This window comes from Mastacembelus armatus, chromosome 3, assembly GCF_900324485.2.
Source record: "Mastacembelus armatus chromosome 3, fMasArm1.2, whole genome shotgun sequence".
Taxonomy (NCBI): domain Eukaryota; kingdom Metazoa; phylum Chordata; class Actinopteri; order Synbranchiformes; family Mastacembelidae; genus Mastacembelus; species Mastacembelus armatus.
The window spans coordinates 650,139-674,185 of NC_046635.1; the positions used below are offsets into that span (position 1 = coordinate 650,139).

The 24,047-nt window shown below is 44.2% G+C and overlaps 1 protein-coding gene across 4 annotated transcripts in view; it reads left to right on the forward strand.

The window, feature by feature from the left end:
- The window catches only part of samd4a (sterile alpha motif domain containing 4A), a 64,886-nt gene that overhangs the window by 25,414 nt on the left and 15,425 nt on the right, over positions 1-24,047 (forward strand). Inside the window, exons 4-13 of one of the 4 annotated variants that reach the window (XM_026319766.2) lie at positions 1,919-2,206; positions 3,734-3,843; positions 4,406-4,492; positions 5,293-5,539; positions 5,628-5,713; positions 6,239-6,357; positions 7,584-7,785; positions 9,652-9,778; positions 12,674-12,757; positions 15,098-18,770. In XM_026319766.2, coding sequence (XP_026175551.1) covers positions 1,919-2,206; positions 3,734-3,843; positions 4,406-4,492; positions 5,293-5,539; positions 5,628-5,713; positions 6,239-6,357; positions 7,584-7,785; positions 9,652-9,778; positions 12,674-12,757; positions 15,098-15,126 — 1,379 coding nt within the window. In that variant the 3' untranslated portion in view covers positions 15,127-18,770. Of the gene's footprint in view, positions 1-1,918; positions 2,207-3,733; positions 3,844-4,405; positions 4,493-5,292; positions 5,540-5,627; positions 5,714-6,238; positions 6,358-7,583; positions 7,786-9,651; positions 9,779-12,673; positions 12,758-15,097; positions 18,771-24,047 lie in introns of those variants that run through there. The other 3 variants (XM_026319765.2, XM_026319769.2, XM_026319768.2) reach the window with 3 other exon arrangements.

Below are 24,047 nucleotides of genomic sequence, written 5' to 3' on the forward strand. Positions count from 1 at the left end.
TCTGGTCAGAACAACTGCTCTCTGAACAACACACAGACAGCGACTGCACAGGCAGCGATAGGTGGAGGACGACACGGAGAGAGGGCAGGGCTGCTGAAATTGAACATAACTATGGTCAGAGCAGGATATTTCCAGACAAGAGTGCAAGGCTCTGTGTTTTTTTCTGGGAGATGAAAGAAACAGCTGAGGGTTTATAAATAAAGACACATTTAAAGCCCTGCTTGCTGCTCCAAGAAAGATCCTCTAGCAGGTTCTGTCCCTCACAAAAGACCTCAGGATTTCACAACAGATAAACATGAGTTACCCCAGTCACCAGCACCGGATTGGTGGACACAGTGGGCAGATGCTTTTCTTAACTAATGAGCATGAGTAGAAGTGCTGAATGCACTGGAACTGATGTGTGGACACTTAGTGGTATGTAAAGTCAGAGAAAGATGAAATAGGTTTCCATCAATACTGATCACATCAAATGTTTGTATTTTTTGCTTATACAACACAATAGTCCGGTAATCATTCCACTAAATATCCAAAATATAATTCTATTGTTCAGAGTCAGCTACTAAGTCTTCAGGCCTCCCCTCCCTATAGACTATTATTTGGTCATGATGATGATGATGATGGTGATGATGATGATTACAGGAGTATAATTGTCAAACCACATCAACCTGCGTGTGTCTGATAAAACATCCTAATGACCTCCCACTCATACTCGCAGCCTCAGTCCAAGCCACAGCAGCACATACCACCCGTCCTTTCCCTTGTAAGGCAGGCTTATGGGAGACTGTATTTAGGGGAAATGGCTAATATTTAGGGACTGGAACTTGTAATGTTAGCTGGGCACCTATTTTAAACGGGGCCCATGAAGTCCTATACATAGCACAACAGTAAGAGGACCACATATAGGAGGAGGAGGAGAGAGACGAGTATTGGTGGCAGCTTACTCTGTCAGAGCGGCGACACAAAAAGCTCTTTGGCTCTCCACCTTTTCGTTCTGTTTACCTCCTTGGGCAGGACAAATCTGCTTTCATAAAGCATTGGGGTTTGAGTCGGAACAGTAACTTTGGTTTGAGCCCAGTAGGTCTTCGTCATAAAATAAACCTTAGGACTACAGATTTTAACTGAGACTGTAGGTGAGGGAGAGCAACAGAAGAAGAGAGAAGGAGGTTTATTGTACAAATGTCATTTCAGTGGATGTTTTTCATTGCTAAAAGTGCTAACTGCTAAAATGGGACGTGTTGTTTGGCCCTTTGTTTCAAGGTTGTATACTCAAACCAACAAGCAAGTGAAGGAGACAATTTAGATCTAGACCAAGCGAATATAAACAATTAAGAGGCCCTGTAGTAAATATCTTAGTGCTGAATCAACAGTGGGTCTGTTTAAAAGATTTCTAACTCTGGATGTCAACGGATGCAGACGAATAAGATACTAAGAGCCCGGTTTATTTCCTGTCTCCTCCTCCCAGCTAAAGCACAAACACTGTGTCATAATTTTGCATCTGAGCTACTTTTACGAGTTTTGCTGTGCAGAGTTAATATTAGACATGGGTAAAATAAAATGCATTATTTGTGTAAATGCATTGTTAAAACAAACAACTGTACAACAAGAGAAGCTATTCTGCACATGCTTTGCCATGCTCAGACATTTATTTAACTGTTCTAACAGTGAGGGGCAGAGCCAGTCAGGAACAACAGCTATTAATATTCATTTAATATCTGAATTAACACAGAGGTGCACTGGTCTTTAGGTAGCGTAACTCCTATTTGGGATTGTTTCCACCAGTCTCAGTATTAACATTAGTGCTGCTGGGATCAGTTGGAGATTGTTTTGAGGTGTTGCCAGTTGATTTTTCAGTATGAAAAACTCTTAGTTCTGTGAAACAGCCTGCGCCTCCCTAACTCGTTTTGCTGTTGTCTCGCAGTCCTGACTAGTGGAGGTGGCAGCCAGCAGCACAGTCCCCTGAAGCGCTCTGTCTCCCTCACTCCTCCCATGAGTGGGCCCAGCAACCAGCCCCTGGGCCACGTCTGGCTGTCCCAGGAGGACCTGCGGACCGCCAGAGGCCCAGCCCCAGACCACGCACCTCTCTCGCCCCAGAGCAGCATCGCTTCCTCGGGCAGTGGAGGCAGTGAGCATCTGGAGGAGGCTGGTTTAGGAGGCGGTTCAGGCATGCATCGCAGTTCCTTCCATGAGGAGGGCAGCGGCATGAGGGGTGAGTCGGAAAGACCAGTGTGCATAATCAGTAGTTGGCATACATTTCAAAAATAAATGTTGAGGTTTTGTGGTTTATTCTTCATACATACTTATAAAGGCATAACTTTGCTCTAGCATTATTACAGTAGAGCTGATACAGCCTACTGAAAGGGCCCTATTTGAATTGCGTTTGAAATAAATAATCCAAATGTATGATCACATTAATGCAGCACTGTTTCAGTTGCGATTAAAATGCCTCAAAGCCAGTGTCAAGTGATTTAGTTATGTTAGTTTGGTTTGCTGTACTCTAAGTGTAATGTAATTGTTTATATATACTATTTTCATGTTCTGAGAAAACATGGAGGCAGTCAGTACAGTTCCTGTTTTTACTATTGCATTCATTGTGGAATTAAAGTGCTGGGTTTTATTGCTTTAACGTGTTTAGGGAGGTTTCTGGGAAGAGTCAGAGGAATGAGTAACCTGGCTAATCTATCCTGGATATAGTGTCAGGGAGACAACACCAGTTCAGTGGAGAAACATAAATGACTGTCTAAGACCCTCACGGGCATTTGGGGAGCGGATTTGGGAAGCTGTCAGAGCAGTTTCTCAGGGGAAGCAGAGGTCAGAACTCCTGACCCTGCTGTCATCAATCTGAGGTTATCACTGTCTGTACACGACTTTTTCTTTTGTAAAAGGTTTTCATGTGTTCTCAGCAGAAAAGCAATGATGGACAGCAAACCAATCATTTGTCCATTTCATTTTAGAGAAGAATATTGACTTTTAGTTTCGTGTTGCTGCTGGAGAATACTTGGCACTGGGTGTTAGGATATGCACACTCAGATACTTCACACTCAGAAAGATTTTCTTTTTTTCTTTCATCAGACTTAGATCAGAGATTATTCAGCTAAATGAAACTGTAGTTGTAAACAAACACCGTATTAGTTACTGTAAGGCCGAGGTCTGCTTATGTAATAACAACACACAGTATAGATACTGGTCATACGTGTCCATGTTTCCTCTGAGTTTCACCAGTGTGTCAAAGTGAGTCCTCAAACATCAAGCAAAGGAACAACCATAACCATGTTAGTTCAGCAAAAAGGAAACATAAACTTATGGTGTCTATTTGTTCACTGCACTGAACGGTCTGTTTGTTGGTGCTACAGATAAAAATAGTTTGGAGCGGAGCATCAGAAAGACCAGTCTTCATTCTAAACTGCAAAGCCAAAACCTTTTTCAGTCTGAATGTTGAGTACAGATTAACTGAGAGTTAGAAACAGTGTCTGATTAAACATGTGCTCAAGAAGAATTTCATTAGTTGATCCGTCACACTTTTCCAATGAAGATGAAACGAAGCCTGATGAATACTGGCGGAACATTCTTTGGTCAGATGAAACCATAAAAAGATGGTTAAAAGTAAATTGGTGTGGACCTGTGACAAATAAAATGGCATGAAGTGGTCCGGGACGTGTGTTTGTGATATTGACCAGGGCTGTACTGAGTCTTGTTTTACGCAGTAGAATCTGTTTGTGTGTTTTCTGTCCCGCAGATGTTCCTGCATGGCTGAAGAGTCTCCGTCTCCATAAGTACGCCGCTCTCTTCTCCACCATGACCTACGATGAGATGATGTCACTGACTGAAGAGCAGCTGGAGGCACAGGTTTGTTTACATGCTCACTCATTTTGGATAAAGAGTAAGAACTTACAGCATTGTTTCTACTCAGTGATGCTACTGATTCAATTAACGCTATCAGACACTGTGTAAGAGTTACACTAATGCATCTGTTCAGGAATTGACATTTGTCTGCAAGGCAGCAGTTAGGCATCAATATTTCATTATGTGGTCCTGGTACACGAGGTGCAGGAAGATGAATAGCAGCATAAACATGTCTGTGCTGGTGTTTAATAAAAGCAAATATCTTAACTAATCTTTTAAAAGATGTAATGAAGTAAAAGGTTTTAAAATGTTGGGTTCAGTTTAAGAGCTGCTATGCTTCCACCTGAAGACAATGGAGCCTGTTCTGAAACACACGATGCAGCTAAAATTAATTATTTCCTTCTCTTGGTAAGAGGCAGTTGGAGTCAGTTAACGATCCTGAGTCACCACAGTCCTGTGAACTGAAGCAGGTCCATTGGACCATTCAAATATAAATTAATCAGGAAATATTTTTTAAATCTTATTTTGCCACTTTGCCAACGTCCAAAACTCTTTCCTCCAACAGAAAGTCACTAAAGGAGCAAGACACAAGATCGTTATCAGCATTCAGAAGCTCAAAGAGAGGCAGAACCTCCTGCGCAGCCTGGAAAAGGTCGGAGCGACTGTTTCTGACATCTCTTATATCTTCCTCTCCCTGAAATTAATTGAGTTTGGAAGTCTTGTTTTTAATATGTCAGTGCTGATTGAGATACCATCGCACTTTTCCTCTGTGAGAGAGAGAGAGAGGGGTGTCCCATCCCAGTCTGTTTATCCCAGTCCATATCTGAGATGGCGGCTAAGGGGGACACCTAATCCAGAAAGAGAGTTTTGGACTCATAATTTAAACCCGTCCACCACCCTCTCATCTCTCGCCCTTCAATTCGAGCTTTGAACCAAGACAATGGCGCTCAAGGGTAAACCACAACAGGAACTTCTTGGGCCAGCTAAATTCAGGCTTAACCTTTTCACCACTACTTCATTTTAAAATTTGCTCCCACTGCATTTGCAGGGCCAGGGAAACAAGACACCTGTTGCTTGGTATTTTGGGTTTACACAGACTCATGTCCAGCATTGCTCTGTGAAGGGTAGGTGAGAGGCTGATATGACACGTGGACACAAGGAGTGAAGGAAAGCTAGATGGATGTATTTTTGGTATTACTTTATTCTTTGCTCTATCAAATAGCAGGGGCCCATTCTCCCCCCTGCAACTGGTCTGTGTCTCTCTTAATATTCAGCATGAATGTCAGAAGTGAAAAGAAATGTTTAAATAAGACAGAGATGTGGTTCATATTCTACTCCAGTCCTGTCACTGTCTGATTCTCTTCTTTCATTCAGTGTTTCTTATCTGCCCCCCCCCCCCCCGTTGGTCTCCATACCTTGCCTCTCATGTCTCCTATCATTTGCCACTGCCAGGATGTGTTGGAGGGCAGTAATCTGCGTGCCCCGCTGCAGGAGCTCCACCAGATGATCATGACGCCTATCAAGGCTTTTAGCGGTGGCGAGGATACCTCTCTGCAGCGCCCCCTCCTGAGCCCTGAGGGCAAGAGTGCTGCGCCTGGCTCCCACCTGGCTGGGGGAGGTGGAGGGGAGGCTGAGTCAGGGACTAGCATCATCGCTGAGGGGGATCTACCCAGCCAGTTCACTCGTGTCATGGGCAAAGGTCAGCTCCATGCACCAGCACTCAGTTGAGACTGATGGAGGTTTTTGTTTTGTTGTAATTAGTTTTTCCATCTCTACTGTAACCACAGTTTGTACCCAGCTACTGGTGTCAAGGTCAGATGAGGACAACATCAGCTCCTACCTACAACTCATCGACAAGTGCCTTATCCACGAGGTACCCACTCCCTGTGGAGTAGACACACACACACACACACACACTTTTCATGTCTAAATGAAACATGTCTACCAATGTACTTCTTCATTTCTGTGTGATACTCATATTTACACAGTGTGGAAAGACTAAATATGAGCAAAAAATTGGTCAAATAATTTATAGACAGTATATACAAAACAGGTCTACCCCCAAGTCTGACTCTGCAAGTTGCAAGCTAATTGTGTGCACACAATAGTAGTGTTAGTTTTTTCTGTTTTTAAGGTTATCCACAAAAAAGCAGCAGCAAATTAACATTTAAAAGTAAAGCGTCCTCTGTCCACATTTACTTCTTTCCTCATACAACAATAACAAATCGTTTCAGTCGCCCTGATGTGCCCAAACTTTGTGCAAAAGGTGCAGTGTGATGCTTTGGCTGCAGGAGTCATTTAGAGCTCCTGAAAATCCTGAGACAGGCTCTACATGTCATGCTTCAGCTCATCCCTGCCTGATGCTTACTCCCTGCTCTCCCCTCCTCCTCCCTCACAGTCCTTCACTGAAACGCAGAAGAAGAGGCTGTTGTCATGGAAACAACAGGTCCAGAGGCTGTTCCGGTCCATTCCCAGGAAAACACTCCTTGACATAGCAGGGTACCGACCACAGAGGAGGTACACGCTCATAGCCTTCATTTTTGTTGTCTGTGGTGAAAACAATTTAAATCAAAGTTGCTGATAATAAAATGCAATAAAAAAATAAATTGGAGAAATTCAGCCAACAGGAAATTTGGCCAGATGGATTTTTCTGTTTGGGCGATCAAAGTATCAGCAGTAGCAGCATCTTGGCAGAGGGCGGTGTTTCACAAAGGTTGTGCCCCACGATGGGACGGGTCGGCCACAGTCTTTCCAGATTTAGCGTCCTGGAGTTGTGTAATTCCTAGAGCAGATTGCCGCTGATCACACTCTCAGCAGAGTGAATGATACTCTGCAGTCTTTTTTGTCCTTGGCAGTGGAGGTACCATACCAAATGGTAATAGAGCAGCTCAGGATGGACTCAGTGATGGCACCATAGAAATGTACCATCAGTAGTACATCTTGGTTGGGGATGTCCTAAGTGCAGAAGGACTCCACAGTAAAGTGATCAGGGAGTGACACAAGGTGATGGGGGTGGGTTCTCTCTGAAGTCCAATACTATCCCCACTGTTTTTAGGGCATTGAGCTCCAAGTTGTTGTCTCTGCACCAGGTCAACAGGTGCAACCTCCCACCTGTAGGCAGACTGGAGATGAGCCCGATTAGGGTGGTGTCATTTGCCAACTTTATAAGTTTGATGGACTGATGACTGGAGGTGCAGCTGTTTGCTTCCATAGAAAAGAGTAGAGGTGAAAGAACTCAGCCTTGTGATGAACCAGGGCTGATGGTGAAGGGAAGAGAGATGTGTTTCCCCAGCTTCAAGTGCTTCCTGTCTGTCAGGAAGTCTGTGATTCACCTGCAGATGAAATCTGGTACAGTCAGCTGGGAGACCTTGTCTTGCAGCAGACCTGTTAGCTAAACTGCAGCTGGGTAAAGTGTAGATAAACTGGAGTAGGTCTGTAATGTCTTTAAGGTAGGACAGCACAAGGCGCTCACATGACTTCATTACCACAGAGGTCAGGGTCACAAAGTCCTGTGGTCCTTGGCTTTTTGGGAATATGGAAGATGTGAAACATGCTGGGACATGAGTGTTTGTTGCTGTGTCATTCCTGGCAAATCATTGATTTGGTGTTATCCTTTATGAATCTTATTGTTGAGTTTGTTGAGACAGGACTGTAACTTTTTCAAAAGGTCGAGTTTGAACAAATTTGAAATGGCACCTGGTTCGTTTGAAATAAGAATCTCACTTTGTCTTGTCCACCTGCAGCCGTTTCGGCCAGTCCAACTCTCTCCCCACCACCGGCTGTGTTGGGAGCAGCGTGTCGGCCAGAAGAAGCCTACGCCAGTTCCAGATGCCCTCTAGGAGCTTGCCGGGTGCCAGGCTCAGCCTGCTGGGCAGCGGGGGCCTGCTGGGACCCACACCTCGCAGCTCTAGCAGCACACCCACTGGTCCCAAGCAGGGGAGACAGGTGAGTCAAACCAGTAGCAAGGACAGATGAGAGTAAACCAGCAGGGAGCACAGGGCCTTGGATTAGAGGGTAGATAACGGCAAAGGGGTGAAACAAGCAAAGGTCTCCCATAGTTTTTGTGTTTGATTTGCTTTTTTACCACATATGTAACAGGATATGTGATGCTAAGATTACATGAGAATCTGCATTATTATTCTTAGAGTATAGCAGGTGCCTTTTTCTGAAACAGTTTTAGGGCTAATGTCTATTTTATTGATTAATCAGTTTAATCTAAATCCACTGTTTAGATTATAAAAACTTTAGGAACAATATAAAAAAAAAGTCAGAAGCTCAAATCGCTTCACATTTCAAAGAGAAAAAGCAGAAGCTGCTGTAAACTCTATTAAGATGTATGGTCTGGTTCAGCTTGATATTTTTTACATTGATTGTGTTTTTACTTATAGTCTGTCATTAGTTGAGGTGGTCAGAGAGCTCTGATATAAATAGATACTGGAGCTAAATTCAAGGTATCTTGCTTTCTCTGGTGATGTGGCTGCTGAGCAGCAGTAGTTTTCACGACCGTACGGACGAGCGTTTAGAAATGTGCAACAATTTTAGCTTAGGATGTTTACAATGACCTGGGCAGCGGAGTTCCTTTGTCAGTATGTATTCTGCCTGAAATAGGCTTTTTATTCCATGACAAAAAAATGTGGGGTGAGGAAGAAGAGCAGGGCTGGTTTTTGGCAAATGAAGTGCGGTGGCTGGAACTTGTAGGCAGGTCACCCCACATACCAGAGTCTCTGCGTCAGTGCTGAACACTGAAACAGGAGGAGCAGTGGAACTGTTTCAGGCCCGTCCTGGCACACTTCAGTCTGGGCTGAACCAGTTCATAGGGAACCTCTCTCTGTTTCCCTCTCTCTCTCTCCCCCTCTGTCTCCCTGTCCCCTCCCTCACAATGGGAGGAAATACCTCAGTTCCTCCTCGTCACGCCGGACCTTCTTGTGTGGGACCGTAGTGTGGATGTGTAGAGAAGGATACGGAGGGTGGGAGGGAAATTTGTGAGTCATAGTTTGGGAGAGGTAGCTGTGGTGCTGGAGGAGGAGGGGCAATGAGGGAGCATTTATGAGTATGTATGAGAGAGAGAGAGAGAGCCAGTTAGAGGCGGTGAGAACAGTGCACAGGCATTTCCTGTTTTTCCCTGGCCTGCGGCTCTCCAGTGCCGCGAGGAGGGGGCACATGGTAGTAGTGTTGGGGGTATAATAGGTAGGTTACAGTCAGGAATGTATGTGGTGAGTGCCTGAGACTGTGATTAGGTGTGGGCTGCACATCCAGACAGTAGTGTGGGGGGTGAACATGCTGATAAAGTGATGGCCTTTAGTGTTCTCTGATTTATTTCAAGCTATTTCAAATTTTATATACCTTTTTCATCAGTGTGGTGATGAGAATGAGGCTGAGGTTGGACAAAGATCTTGAGCTGCTTGAAAGAAATCAAATTTTGTCAGAGAAACATGGCTTTGCCTTCTAAATGTCAGGATTTAGTCTTTCCCAGGTTGCCCACTGGTCATTAAAGAGTCTGAAGTTGCAACCTGGTGATTGCTGGCTTCAGTTGTCTAAAATTAGATTTATGTGTTCAGTTATTCTTAAATATATATGTTCACAAGGATACTCACATATATACAGACACGCTAAACTACCTACATTTGCCCAGATACACCTGGATCCAAAGTAAAGTAGAGCTTGTGCAGAACAGTTAGGAAGGTAAAATGGATGAAAACGTAGGTGAGATGTTGGTGATTTGGTTTCTCCCATGGACAAGATAAGAGTTTGTTTTTTAACCATGGCTATGACAACTAATCCAACTCACTGATACAGTTGAAATATTCACAGGGTCTGTGGTTTGCCAACCCCGGAGGAAGCAACAGCATGCCCAGCCGGACCCACAGCTCTGTGCAGAGGACCCGCTCCCTCCCAGTTCACACCACGCCACAAACCATGGTCATGTTCCAACAAGCTGGTAAGAAACTGCTGCTGTACCCTGAACTGTTCCCACCTTCCCCAGTTTTAGAAGTGTAAATATAATGGTGTCTTTTAATCTGTATTAAAGATTAATTTAATAATTATGAAACTACATTGATACAGTGCATAACAAACAAGTCGTAGTATCTTTTCTTAAGGAAAATATATAAAATTAGTCTTAAAATTTCATTGAGTGATTATGAATATTTGCATTGCCTGCTGTTGCCAGTAACAAACTGTTAAATTAGTTTTTTACATTGGTCGTTCATGTTCTGCTGCTTATTCAGGTCTCGGTTGTTGTTTGATGACTAATAACGATTTTCTTATGGTAATTATTGCTCCTAACAGATATGGTTGTCGATTAGATCTTATACCGTGTGGTTTTCTAAAGGTCCTTAAAAACCTTAAACTCAGTTTGCTGTACCCTGCAGAATAATGTGTAGTCCCTGTCTAGATTCAGAACCAGCCTGACTGATCTGTTTGAACGAAAGAGTCGGCTAAATGGTGGTTCTGATGGAAATTTTGGCATTTTTGTTCTGACAATGGTGATTCCCAAAAAGGGAACGTCAGGTGGAAGTCGGAACATGGACTCACAATTTCTTTTCCCCTTGACCTAGTTATCGAGGTGAAACGCCTCTTTTAGCTCAAGAATAGTTTGTGCATTGTTTCTCCCAGAATACACTGGAAATAGTTGCCTAGTCACTGGCTCTTGTAAATACATAGGACTGGCCTTTGTGCCGGAATAGATGACCTCTCACCAAAAATATCAATTAACAAAATGTCATGTTAGTCTTTGGGATATTTTTCAGCGTCTGTAACTCTTGAATGAGTGTTTCTGACCCCTGCCCACGCTGTCCACTCAGGCTTGGGTCATGGTAACCATCGGCGCCAGGCACAGTGACCTGCAGTAGCCTCTGCTGACTGGACTTTGTCCCACAGGAACAGCGGACAGTAATAGGACAAGCTGGGACTTCCTCTGCTCTGTCAGATGCACACCAGAAGTGCCTCTTTTTAGAATAAAGAGGAAAAGCAAATTTATTAAACAGGAAGAGGAGGGAAGTTTGGTGGAGGGGGTGTGGAGACTGTACGTGAGAGAGGAAGAAAGGGATGCTGGGAGGGGAGGAAAGAGTCAGAGGAATCTTACAATGAGGCTCTTTGTGCCGTGAGGACGGGGCTCCCTGGCCCACTCTCCTTCCCTTCCTCCTCTCCCTGACTCCCTCTTTCTTAACTTTCCCATCCCTCTTTCCCTCTCTCCCTCTTTTTCTCCCACTGCTCGTCTGTTCTTCTTTGACATCTTTGCAGAGTCATGCACACATAGCTGTCACCTCGAGGCTGAGCTGGGTCTGAACGGCTAGACGTCCTCATCCCTCCACCCCCCGTCTCTGCGTGTTCATATACAATTTGTCAGCCAAAGCATGAAGCAAACTTACTAGGTGACACAGTACAGCCAAATGAGGGGGTGTAATCTTGTGTATAGTATTTTTTTTAATTAATTAATTTATTTTTTTTGTATGTCCTTTTAGCCTGCGTGTACGGGGGGGGGGCGGGCGGTAAATAACCTATAAATAGCCCAGTGTGAACTACTGGACCTCACTCAGCTTTTCTCTCTGGCCACAAAGGATTTTCACTGCCGGCCTGTGTTTCAGATTCAGCTGAGGACTACATGGCTGGAATGGGTTGCTAGGCTGTACTGTGGCCCAAATACACCCCACACTCTCACACCCCCAAACACACACATTCGCTCCTCACCAGTCTCGACCCAGCCCCCTGAAAATAGTCTCCACTCTGCACATACATCAATCTAAGATAGCCAAGAGCAACTACTGTAGCTCCTGAGAGCTAAAAAGGGACCAGGGCAGGCTTCAGCTCATGTAAAAGGTAAATGATGTGAACAACATGTATTAATAATATTACAATTATTATAATTGTGGAGAATTTCTGATCATTTTTAATAATATGATCTTTTTTTTTCTTATCAGTTATGTTGTATTTTTAGTTTTCACACTTACAAGGAGGAATTTATCAGCTTTGAGTAGTCCCCCCCCCCATTACCTGAGCTTATAAATATCAAGTTATCTTGGGGTCAGGTCTATAGTTTTGCTAATAATAAGTAAACATTGAATAATTACAGTAAAGGTCCAATGTTTAATCAGATAATCAGAATGTTTGATACGGTTCAGTGAAAGTATATTTAGTCTCAAATCCACTTTCGCCCCCTTGACAGATGCACAGTTACAGTGACAGTGGACACCTGCTGCAGCAGAACAGTCACTGATGTGATGCGTCATGTGCGTCAGTGCTGGATTCAGCAGTCGGGTATAATGTGATTACTGAGGCTACGCTCCGGATGACTGGACAACATTGTCTCAGTGGATTTGCAGCTGATCTGAACTAATGTCTTTTGTCCTCAGCCCAACTCGTCTGATGCCCCTTTATTTAAAAAAAGCATTATCATGTGTCTAATCAGGGGGCTGAGAGTTTGTCATGTCATTGAAGGTTTTCAGTGTAGACCCTGATTCTACATAAGGTCTGCCATGGAGAGGGCTCACTGTAGAAAATATGTGTAACTTGATCACATCAGGTTGTGCTCACTCGGTGAACTTGCTGTGACCATAAACAGGGTGTTCTCTTCCTCTGCCTGCGCTTGATTTTGCTCCCACCTGCAGTGCCTGCTGCATGCCTGAGGAGCAGCAGAGGATGTTCTTCTGTGCTAACAAATTACTCTGAATCAATAAAACCAAACACTTGATCATCTTTTCAAACCGCTAATAACTTTATAATCCTGATTGTAGTGTTGTATTGGCTGTTGGTTGTTGACGTTGTGTGTTTGTGTTGAATATTTTTAATCAGTACTGACGCAGCTTCACGTGTTGTTGTTGTTGTTTCTGTGCAGATCTTCAGTTGCCAGTGACAGAGCCAGACATCAACAATCGCCTGGAGTCTCTGTGTCTGAGTATGACAGAGCACGCCTTGGGAGGTAAACCCACCTTGTATTTCATATTAAACCTCAGTATATACGATATAGTGCAGTCAGTGAGTCATGTTCAGGCTGGGTTGACCTTAGTGCTGACTGGTCCATTCAAACATCCAGTCAATTATCCTGTCGTGTGAATCGCTTAAAGTCTGGAGATCTTGGCCCATCGATAGCTCCAGAATTGGCGCTGAACAGATTTTCATGCGGCTTTGATTTAGTTGGTCCAGTCTGGCCAAGAACGTCCAAAACTCGCCAAGTCTGAAATGTGACAGCGATTCTGGCAACAGTCGAGAGGAGTTCAGTTCAGGAGGGAAATAAAATAGCAAGAGTCATGAGAGAAAAGTTGTTGAGCAAAAACTCCCATTCACAAATATAATTGACCTCATTGGATATGAGCTGTTTTATCTGGAGCATTACATCATATTTCTAACATGACACATATAAAGAACAATACCTTGCTAAAAATGTTCCTCATCTGTAAAAACCTTTTATAAAAGTAGATTGTAAGTTGAAGCAGGGACTGTGTTCGACTCTAATGGCCCCTGCTGCACCAGTCTGATGTTCTGACATAGACCTAAATGCAGAAACTGGAAAGTGCTGATGGTGATGGGAAAACAAAATCTACCAGCATTATGCTGCAGTGAACATGGTCTTGGTTAAGTCAGTCAGTTGGGTCGTACAGAATATTCCTATATACAGTAAGTTTTGGCCAAGGTTAAAGTCGGTGCCAAATCCCCCCCGTCCCAAAAGTCAACTGAGGTTTGGACAGTGGGGCTCAGTGCTCGGCACAGAGCGGTGGACAAGTGCTGCTTTGTGTTTTAGGTGGAGAGCAGAACTGGGCAGCAGCATGAAGGAGTCCATTCAACTGAAGAAACTCCACAATCACTTTCACCTTTTTTCTAGTCTCTCACGCCCAAACATTCATTTGGCAACAAGCCTCAGAAACATAACTTTAGAACAGATACAAACCAGCTACATCAAATTACCCACAACACATTGTGTCATGGGTGGAAGGAGACAGACTTTCACATTTAGTCGTATTATGAAAGTGTAACAGTGATATGTTTCAGCTGCTGTTTGAGTTAATCACTTGTTCTGTCAAGTAAAGAACTGTGATATGTTCTTTAGCACATTGAGTGTAGTTTCTCTGAGGGAGGTATCCAGGTACAGTATTTTTGGCCTTACCTTAATAGGGGCACGTCACCCTGCAGGTGCACTACCAGTCAGATGTCTGGACACACTTTTTATCAAACCAAAAGAGAAAGTGTCCAAACGTTTGATTTGTAGAGTGATTGGTGTTTTATGGCTGACCCCTGACAACTGCTTAATATAAGTAATAGTAGACTAGTGTGAGGTTCAGCAGTAGGCAGAGATGGCTGGTTAGGTAAGACTGGGTTCAGGTTCAGGTGAGTGGAAACACATATCAGTGGGTAAACTGATAATCTACTAACCAAATACCAACAGGTTTATAGGTCAGGTCTCGTTCTCGTGCCAGATCAGGTTCAAAAACCAACTAAAACACATTCGGCCATTCCAAACTTTTACTTCGGTGTCAGATTGTGTTTCCAGTCACAGATTTATCTGGTCTGTTAACACTCGAGTCCTAATCCTGTTCTCCAGTATATTACACACTGTCACACTCTTCAGCAGCAGCCCACAGGGACTCAAACCTGCCATTTCAGTGTAAAAGTGGAGCCTTTATTTTTGTGGAATATGAAAGTCCATCGTCGTGTCCTGATAACATTTTCCACTACAGCCACACCAGAGGCAACAGCTGTCAAACTGGTGTTTTTCTCCGAAAGGCTCTATCAGTATTTTGACAGATGTGTTGTTCTCTCACCAGGACGGTGTGGGCCCTGGCCCCTCACTGTTCGCCAAGTCAGAAAAGCTTCAGCCCGTCGTTACAGTTTATGCCAGAGTAAGATCACTGCTACGCTTCAAATCGGAGGAAGTTTTGTTCACGCAACACAAAAAATGACATTTAAATGTAAGAAGTGAAACGAATGAGAACAACAAACAATTGAGCGTAAAAGTGAAAAGCTGCCCCCACAGCCAGTTAGACCCTCGTTATAGTTCACCAGCCAGTACCCAGCAGTCTGTTGCCTTTGTTTGGCTAAACATGTTGGACATATGAGTTGGTGCTGGACTGCTATAAGATCTGAAATCCTCCCCTGTCCCAGCTCATTCATGTTTAGGGCCACGGTAAAGAGCCAAGAGTCTTCACTGTTACCTTCGGTTCTGTATCCACCCTCTGGGTTCCACACTCACGCACATTCCTGTCTGAGGATGTTTTCACAGAAATGAACCTTGATGCCTTTTCTTCTCTGTGCTCTCCCTCTTCAGATGGTGCTGACCGCACATCAACAATATGAAATGAGGACCTGAGTGAGAGCAGCAGGGCAGCACAGGTTCACGAGGCTCTCTCACGATAAGTCACCTTGAGGTCACTAGTCCTCCCGTACCCTCTCCCCGTATCCAATGGTAGAGCTTAACCAAAGGACCGGGCGGGATCCATGAAACACCAGAGAGCCGATCACCAAACGGCTATGACAAACTATCGCATTGGCACCGTCCATCGGGTTGTACAAACACACTTCCTGCCTGCCGGCATGTTCTCCGTCACCTGCGTCTGGGTGAAGAGAAGGGAAAGAAAAAAAAAAAAGCATTGAACGTGGCCTGGACAGTGTGTGAACAGCGCCTCCCCCGAGGAGGCCAGAAGCAGTACTGCAGCCCAGTTGGCCCAGGCAGGAGGGAGACGCTGGCCTGTGGATCAGGGTCCAGCAAGACTGAGGCCCCTTCCCTCTCCGATACCCTCTGGTCCCTGCACATCGAACACAGCTCGGGGCATGTTTCAAATCCAAACCAGTACCTCAGACCCAAAAACAAGATGAGACAAGCAGAGCTGCAAGGATGCAAAAGGAAGTGTAGGATTTCCTGTTTTCAGTGAGGACTGGAAGACCTTTTGCTCAGTACTGGGGGGGCAGAAGAATCACTTATTTGTGTTGTATGTATTTATTGTTTACATAATGATGCTACTTTCAAAGGGTACAGAAACATGTATGAATTTCAGGTATGAATTGTGTAATATTCTGTAAAGCCTCAGCTCCGTAGCAGCTTTACAGCCCACGAGTAGCCATCACGCTAGTTTACATCCAACGTGCTTCGTCTTTATTTTATCAGCCAGCAACGCAGACATGGTGGCTTGAAGTTTGACCATGAGAGAAGAGAGAGAGAGAGAGAGAGACGGGGTCATAGTGCAGATGTGTGAAGTGGGATTAGGGCAAGACAGTAATGTTGGAGAAAGACACAGGAAGTAGAAGAAGAAAGAACCAAGCTGAAGTGATACTGGAAAAGGAAGCGGATGTGTCGAGGTGAAAGGTTTCAGAGGCAGGACCTCTGATTGGCTGAAGATGATGGAGGAAGGTGACGCTGGGTCTAATGTCTAAAATGTCTTGAAGTTCATGTGAGTGAGTGTAGGAGCAGGTGAATTTGGCACCGGTCAGTTACATATTGTTCATCCACAACATGTGCTGTCTGAACTCTTTGAATTCACAGCGTTCGTAGATGTAACACATGAAAATGGAGGTTTTTGTACCAAATGGGAGATGAATACAGCTGTAATGTCAATGGGATCTGTCTGCATGTTCAGATACTGGGTTTACTTATTCTTCTATAGCAGGGTGATATGCTTAAGCTGCATGTTACAGCAAATGTTCTTCTCCGGGGAAGGGAGGCTCGTGAAACGTGGAGAAGACAGCAGAAAAACAGGAGGTCGGTTTGGTTTCCACTCAGACCATGTTGCAGAGAGGATTGCAACACACCGTCAATCCATGAAGGGTAGTTCTCCCAGAGATTGTCTCGTTAGTGCTTACCTCCACCTGCTGGCCAAGAAGAGTCGTGGCACGACAGACGCTGAAGTCCACAGGGAGACAGGCTGCGGAGATGCCGGCGGATCGCTGAGAAACATTAGCGACTCTGAATATTTGGGCAGACGTCAGTGCTGGTTTAGTCTTGGTTACTGGAACGGTTGCCCGTGTAACATGGCCTTCTGTCTGTTCTGTCAGTGTAGGACACATGAAATTATTATTTTTTTATTGTACTCTGTGTGTGTCTTAATATTTATCCTCAGTGTATCGTGTCTGGAAAACAGTCTTTATACTGAAATAGGCTGGTATTGAAACTTCCTTCTGCGCCTCTTTCAGCAGAGCACATGTGCTGAGAGTCCTGACCCTGAATGGGGACACATGGAGGGTCACCAGTTACTAGTGTTTAGTTTCCTCCTTAGGTTTTTGCAGTTTTGTAGTACTTCCTTTGTATCCTGCACTTGATATGATAATGTGATACACTAAACTCCAGATGTTCAAGGCTCCAGCAACAGGTGGCGCTGTTGAGTCCTGCAGCAGAACCTCTTCTCGTGCTGTTTCAGTCTGAGCTGCATCGGCCCACACTCATCCTCCACCAGTGTTTGTGCATGTTTTAGCCCAGTCATTGACGTTACTGACAGCTATTTTTACTGGGTCTTATATCGACCCAGGTTTTCGGTTCATTTTGTTATGGCACTGAAATGAACTTGAATGGCCCTGACACCTTTTGACAGACGATGCACTGCAGCAAACACTGCTCCTGCATTTAGACCTGCCTTAGCTGCTTCAGTTACTGGATTCTGTTTAGTCACTTCCTGTGCAGACCTGGTCATTCAAAGTCTCCAGAGCTCAGTGTGAGATCTTTAGTGCTCGTCAGGTCTGACCAACACTAAGAAGATCAGTTTTACCCTCGGAACAAAGTGAAAGCTAAACTGACACGGGCACATTTTTAGCAGAGAGGTGGCTACTTCCTTCCATCATCTAACACTTACCCTCCACTAATCTTCATCCTTCTCTTCTATGCAACACTACCTGCTACCTAATGCAGAAACACACATCACTACAGGAAAACTGTAAAAATAGTCGTCAGTGATGCGTCCAGTGTGTGACCTGTATTAAAGAGGCTGAAACATGCACGGTGCCTTATTCTGCCTTCATCATCCTCGTCACCATCATCATCAAACGGATGTTGTGATTGGTGGACCGTGGCGTGAAAAGCACAGTCGGTCAGTCTCAGTGTTTTCTGCTCTTGTACTTGATGAGAGCTGAGCAGACGACGTCTGCACGTTTGTGAACGAAGATAAAGGTTCCACCAAAGCACGAATGTAACGTGAACCCGTTTGGGTCCTGGACGGGGAGACTGACGTTACGTCCTCATCTTCTCTGACGCTCCTCACTGAGAGGCAGCATCCGGATCTCATCGTGTCCAGACTGGAGTGTCACTGCCATATGAATCAGTACTTAAAGTAGGAACAACTATTTATTCTTTTTTTCTCATAATTGTTGCAGAGGTGATAGTTTTACTCGTGTAGGTGTATTATTATTTAAAGTACCGTATGTATTAACATGTTATGGCTGGTGACCATACGTACATCTCAAATAATATCCGAGTTGTTGACTCTGACAGTTTTGCTTTTGTTTTCTGTTGCAGTTGTGAAACTATAACCTTGTTTGTATCTGTCATGTTGAGATTTTCCATGTGCAGCCAAAAGCAGGAGTCGGTCCGTCACAGACACATTGATTCACCGATTCACTGATTCACGATCAGTTAAGGATGTTTCGCTGTCAACAAACTAAAGAGCAGCGTGGCATCGTAGTTTTTGGCAGGCCAGGAAGTAGACTGGTCCATTCTGTGCCTTCCTGACATCGGATAAGATTAGGATTTGGGATCTGGAGTCTGAACTTGATGCTGTGAGTGTTTTACTACCTAAGTCTATGGCTTTACGTGGGAGAGGCTTATAGGTGTGTTATTTTAAAGTATAAAACAAGTGATGCTCACTGTTTCTCTTATGGTGGACCAGTCCCATGAAAAGGCCACGTTCAGCAACCTTTATTGTTTCAGCACAGCAGTGTGAGTATTCCAGGCACACTTGTTAGCAGGTTGTGTTTTTGGTCTTTGCATTGGATTGGTTCATGCAAAGAAAAATAGATAATATCACCACGACTTCAAAATGATCAGCCCTGCAGTCGGTAATGTAATCAAAGGGAAGCAGTATTTTTGAGTATTTTTATTTACTTTCATATCACGTTGCTATTTTTGAGTTATAAAAGTTACATTTCAGTTTTGCATAAAAGCATTTACTGTATTCTCATCGGTGCCACGTTTGATAGAAATAATGACTGACAGCATTGAAATGAGCAGAGTTTATGGGACATAACATAAAGTTCCATGTTTCTCTGAGCTCTGGGTAATTACACATCTCTTCAAACCAAATGCTTTATTTTTATGTTTTCTAAATGCATATCAGCTCCGTGTGTGTCCAGAAGTGCTTCTAACACTGTGCACACTCTGCAGTATTAACAGTTAGATAAATAATGCCTTGATATTCCAAAAGAAAAAAAGCATTTAATATACTTTAAATCAAGACGTATGTATGCTGTTTTGTATCCTTTCTTTTTGTCATAGATTCTGCGATTTAGACAGTTTGTGTTGATATGGGATGCCAAGACTTTTGTTGTTTTTGTTTTTGTAAATTCTGAAGCATCCATTTTGTAAGAAAGTGTAACCGCTTGACTGTGCTCCTTCATTTAGTTTTATTTTATCAAAGAGCCGATGTCCTGTATTGACTGCAGGCTTACGTATATATTTGACAAAAGAATGTTGTATGTTTAATAATAAAAAACACAAAAAGACAAAAAATTGAAGAAAATGCTGAAAAAAGAAAAGAAGAAAAGTGAAAAAAGTGTAATTTATATTTTAAAAGTGCATGCACAAGGCTGGGACAGTCATATTTAGAATAACAAATGGCAGTGCCTTTTTTTTTGTACTCGAGACATTTACCCTAAATGTAAATGATTTTATATGAAGGTCACAGTGCAGGGTGAAACTAGCGAACAGCTGTCGGCTCACATTCACACTGCAGCTAAGAGTGTCATCGTTTCTATTGTTTCCTGCAGATCAGTGGATTTAGTTTAACGTAAGGACAGAAATCTGACCCGTGGCCACGTGACCACGTTATTATTGATGCTGTTTTTATGTCACAGAGTCTCAGACGTACGTTCAGTTTGGATTTTGGATACATCATCCCTGCAATGATAGTTTAATCCTTGTCTGGGCTAAATAAATAAACGAATCGGTGAGAAATATCCAACATAGAACCCAAAGTAACGAGTGCAGTGTGTAAAATGTCAAAGATTCAATGGCATCTAGTGAAGTCACTTATCAACAAGATGTGATTCTCAGTGTTTGTTGGATTCTCTCTGCAGCTGCACCACAGTTTTCTTAGTGACCACTGATTTGCCATAATCACTTAACTCATAGTTTTCCACTTTCAGTTAGGAAGTGATTGGAGTTATATCCTCATGCACCACACACACACACACACACACACAGAAATAGTCAGTTCAGGTGCACAGATTTTGAATCAGGACAAAGTTATTTGCATCAGTACAGGCCGATATCAGGACCAGGTTGGGGTCAGGGCTGGGAGAGAAAATATCCCTGAGTTTCCCCCAAAGCAAACAAGTACCGGACTGTAAAAACCCTTCACCAGATCAAAGGTCAGTCACTGATATCTGGTTCGTTCTCCAGCTCAAAAACCTCACAGCCAAGTTTGTCATTTTTTAAAATTAAACCTGGATGTTTTTGGGAGGGGGTTCGACCCCTTAACGTGCGACCCTTGAAGCGAACATGAACCTGAATGGCAACACCGAGGCGTGTGCTGTGAATGTGACCTACGGCGGCGACCTCAGCCGGTGTGACGGCTGCCTGTGTTGTTCCTGTACTCTGTAGGTACTTCTCAATGCTGACATGAAGTTATGGATTATTCTGGTCTGTGCAAAACAATGTGTGAATGACTGTGACAGTGAGTGTGTGTGTGTGTGTTAGTGGAAATACATTCATTGTGTCTTGCTGTAATTTCTGTCGCTACGTACCCAGAATGCTGTGACTTGGCATGATCTGTTATACATAAAGAAGCTGTAACTCCTCCAGTGTGTCTGTATGTGTGTATGTGGCTCAGTCTCGACAGTAAAACGGCTCCAATGGGCCTTTTTTTTTATTTTAATGTTGGTTTAAAACATCTTTTTGAATTAAATGTGTAGTAGTACCCAAATTCAGCTTTTTCTTTCACAGTATCACAGGAAACAAATACTGTGTCTGATATTTCTGAGTCACTGTCTGGTCTGAAGTATGTACGAAGTTCACTTTATTTGTCTCCTCCTGTAGAACAGTGTCTGTAATATATTCTGGGGCTCTGGAGGGACAAAGACTGGAGATGGACCTTTATTAGTCCCATAACAGGAAAATTCACAAAGCTTATAGTGTCCCTGAGAGCTCAGTGCACTGCTGCCTATAAAAACACATTCAAATAGATGAAACTAGAGCAAACTGAGAAAACTGACCATATAGATGCAGCTTCTGGACAAAGAAAAAACATGTTCTGTAGAGCGAGGAAAAAACTGTTAAGTTGCATTATGGGAAAATTAAGTGTCGTTTGGAGCCTGGGCCATAGTAGGACTTCAAAGTCTGGATATCACAGCCTCTGCTCAGGTTATGCTCCATTAATATACACAAATACACTTTTCTGTCTTTATGTAACATGAATATGTGCACAAGTCCAGTTACACGTTTTTAAGATTTGTCTTCAATCGAAAATTTTTATGCAGCTTTGCAAAGTTCTGCATGTGAGATACAAACTTTGAATTTATCTCTGAACATCATCACACAAGTGCACAAGATTTTTGACTCGTATTTGAGTAAAAAATCATTTAAGACACTTAAAATTTATGGACCAATCGGAAACATTTCCAGGAAAATGGTTTTCCAGTAATTTTTGTGTTAATATATAAAAATCAGCCATAGTCTGATGTTTTGTTTGACACAAAGAAGCCAAAACCACAAGTTAATTCATTGGGTGTCAATGGAAATGGGTTATTATTATCTGAGGAGGTAAATACTCCTGGTTGATACAGCCACTAGAGGGCAGCAAAGTTAACACACTGTGAATCCAGCAAAAAGCTGACAGGAGAAAAAAAAATATTATGGATCAAGTTTAATTGAATCTTTTATGGGTGTGTGATGGATCTGAACTAGGAAACAGGGTTAGGGCTCCAGTTGGACTCAAGGTTGGAGTTGGTGTTTGGGCGAGGCTTGGTAATAAACTTCAGCTGCACAGGCCAACTCACTGAACATATAGTGTCTGCAACACAGCAATTAGGGTTTGAACTGTAAGTATGGTGGTACCAGCAGGTAGTGTGGTGTGTAGCACAGGGGAAGGAGGGCCGTCTGTGGCGGTCTGGGTTCAAGACCCAGCTCCAACACTAAGTGCTGGGACCAGAAGGTAGAAGAAGGGTGACAGGTCAGGGTAGGGATCTGTCTTTGGCTTTGACTTAAGATTAGAGTTTGAACTTTAGGTATGGTGGAATTACTGAGTAGTGGGGTGTGTGTGTGTGGTGCAGTGTAGAGGAAGGAGAGCCGTCTGTGCTCTGGGCGGCCCGGGTTCAAGACCCAGCTCCAACACTAGATCCTGGGACCAGTAGGCAGAAGGAGGGGACAGGTCAGGGATGGGATCAATCTTTGGCTTTGATTTAAGATTAGAGTTTGAACTTTAAGTATGGTGGAATTAGTAGGAAGCGCGGTACGTGTGGTGCAGTGTAGAGGAAGGAGAGCTGTCTGTGCCCTGGGCGGCCTGGGTTCAAGACCCAGTCTTGAACGCTGGCTCGCTGGTCTGGGGACAAGGGATCAATGGACAGAGAAAGAAGAGTTGCAGGAGGAGAAAGGGGGAAAAACTGGTTGCCAGTGTCTGGGCTCTGGCTCTTGATAAAATTCAAAGTGTTTATTGTCACATGTACAGAAAGAAGAACATGTTTGAACCATAATGATAATAGCAGCAATAAGATTATTAAATGTGCAAATTGTTTTGAAGAGATTCAACCAGTCTGTGTCCACTGGCTGCCTGTTTAAAAGTCTGATGGCTGAGGGGAAGAAAGAGTTCCTTCACCTGGAAGTCCTGCATTTCACACTCCTGTACCTCAGACCCGAGTGTGACCAGTCTGTGTTGGGTCCTCGAAGATGGAGGCGGCTCTGCTGTGGACTGTAGGTGGCCTGCAGGGAGGGCAGTGGAGTCCTGGTCGTCTTCTCCGCAGTCTTCACCACTCTCTGCAGACGTTTGTGGTCCATCGTAGTGGTGCTGCCGTACCACATGGGAACGCAGCTGGTCAAGATGCTCTCAACAGTACAGCTGTAGAAGCCGCTGAGGATCTTAGATGACATGCCAAACCTGTTCAGCCTCCTCAGAAAGTACAGCCGCTGCTGTGCTTTCTTAACCAGCTGGGTGGTGTTGAGTGTCCAGGTGAGGTCCATGTCCACTATCATCTCCTTGTCCATGTTGAGGTTGTCCTAACACCATGGCACCAGACTGGACACCTCCCTCCTGTAGGCTGCGTCATCCCCACCAGTGATCCGTCCTCTCACTGCAGTGTCATCGGCAAACTTCAGGATGGTGTTGTCCTTGTGGAGGCGACACAGTCGTGTGTGAACAGTGTAGAGGATGGGGCTGAGAACACAGCCCTGTGGGGTGCCAAGGTTTGTTGTAGGGATGGTTGAGGACCTCTTTCCAATCCTGACAGTCTGGAAGTCTAGGAGCCAGTCACAGTGTGGGTTGTAGTCCCAATGTAGGCAGAGCTGTAGTCAATAAAGAGCATCCTGATGTAGGTGTCCTTATCTATCAGGTGGGAGAGGGAAATATGAAGGGCAGCAGCGATGACGTCTGAGGTGGACCTGATGGGTCGGTATGGGTACTGCAGGGGGTCCAATGTATCTGGCATGCTGCTCTGATGTGGGCCAGCATCACTCTCTCAAAACACTTCATGATGATTGGAGTGAGTGCTACTGGCCTGTAGTCATTCAGGCAGGTTGGGGTCTTGAAGCAGGTGGGGACAGTGCTCTGACTGAGTGAGAGGTTGAAGATGGAAGTGAGTACAACAGCCAACTCTGTAGCACAAGCTCTGAGGGCCCCCACCCCAGGGGTGTTGTCTGGACCTGCTGCCTTGTGGGGGGTTGATCCTCAGCTGATGAAGGGTTGGGTGGTCCAGGTGTGTGTGTGCCTCCTCTCTTTGTTGATGCTGGAGGTCTCGAAGCAGGTGTAGAAGGTTTTGAGGTCATCCAGCAGGCTGTCTGATGAAGCTGATAGTGGTGCTCATGGTGGCCCTGCCACATCCGCCTGGCGTCAGCAGTAGAAACAGTCCTGCAAGGTGGCCTCAGTCTCTGG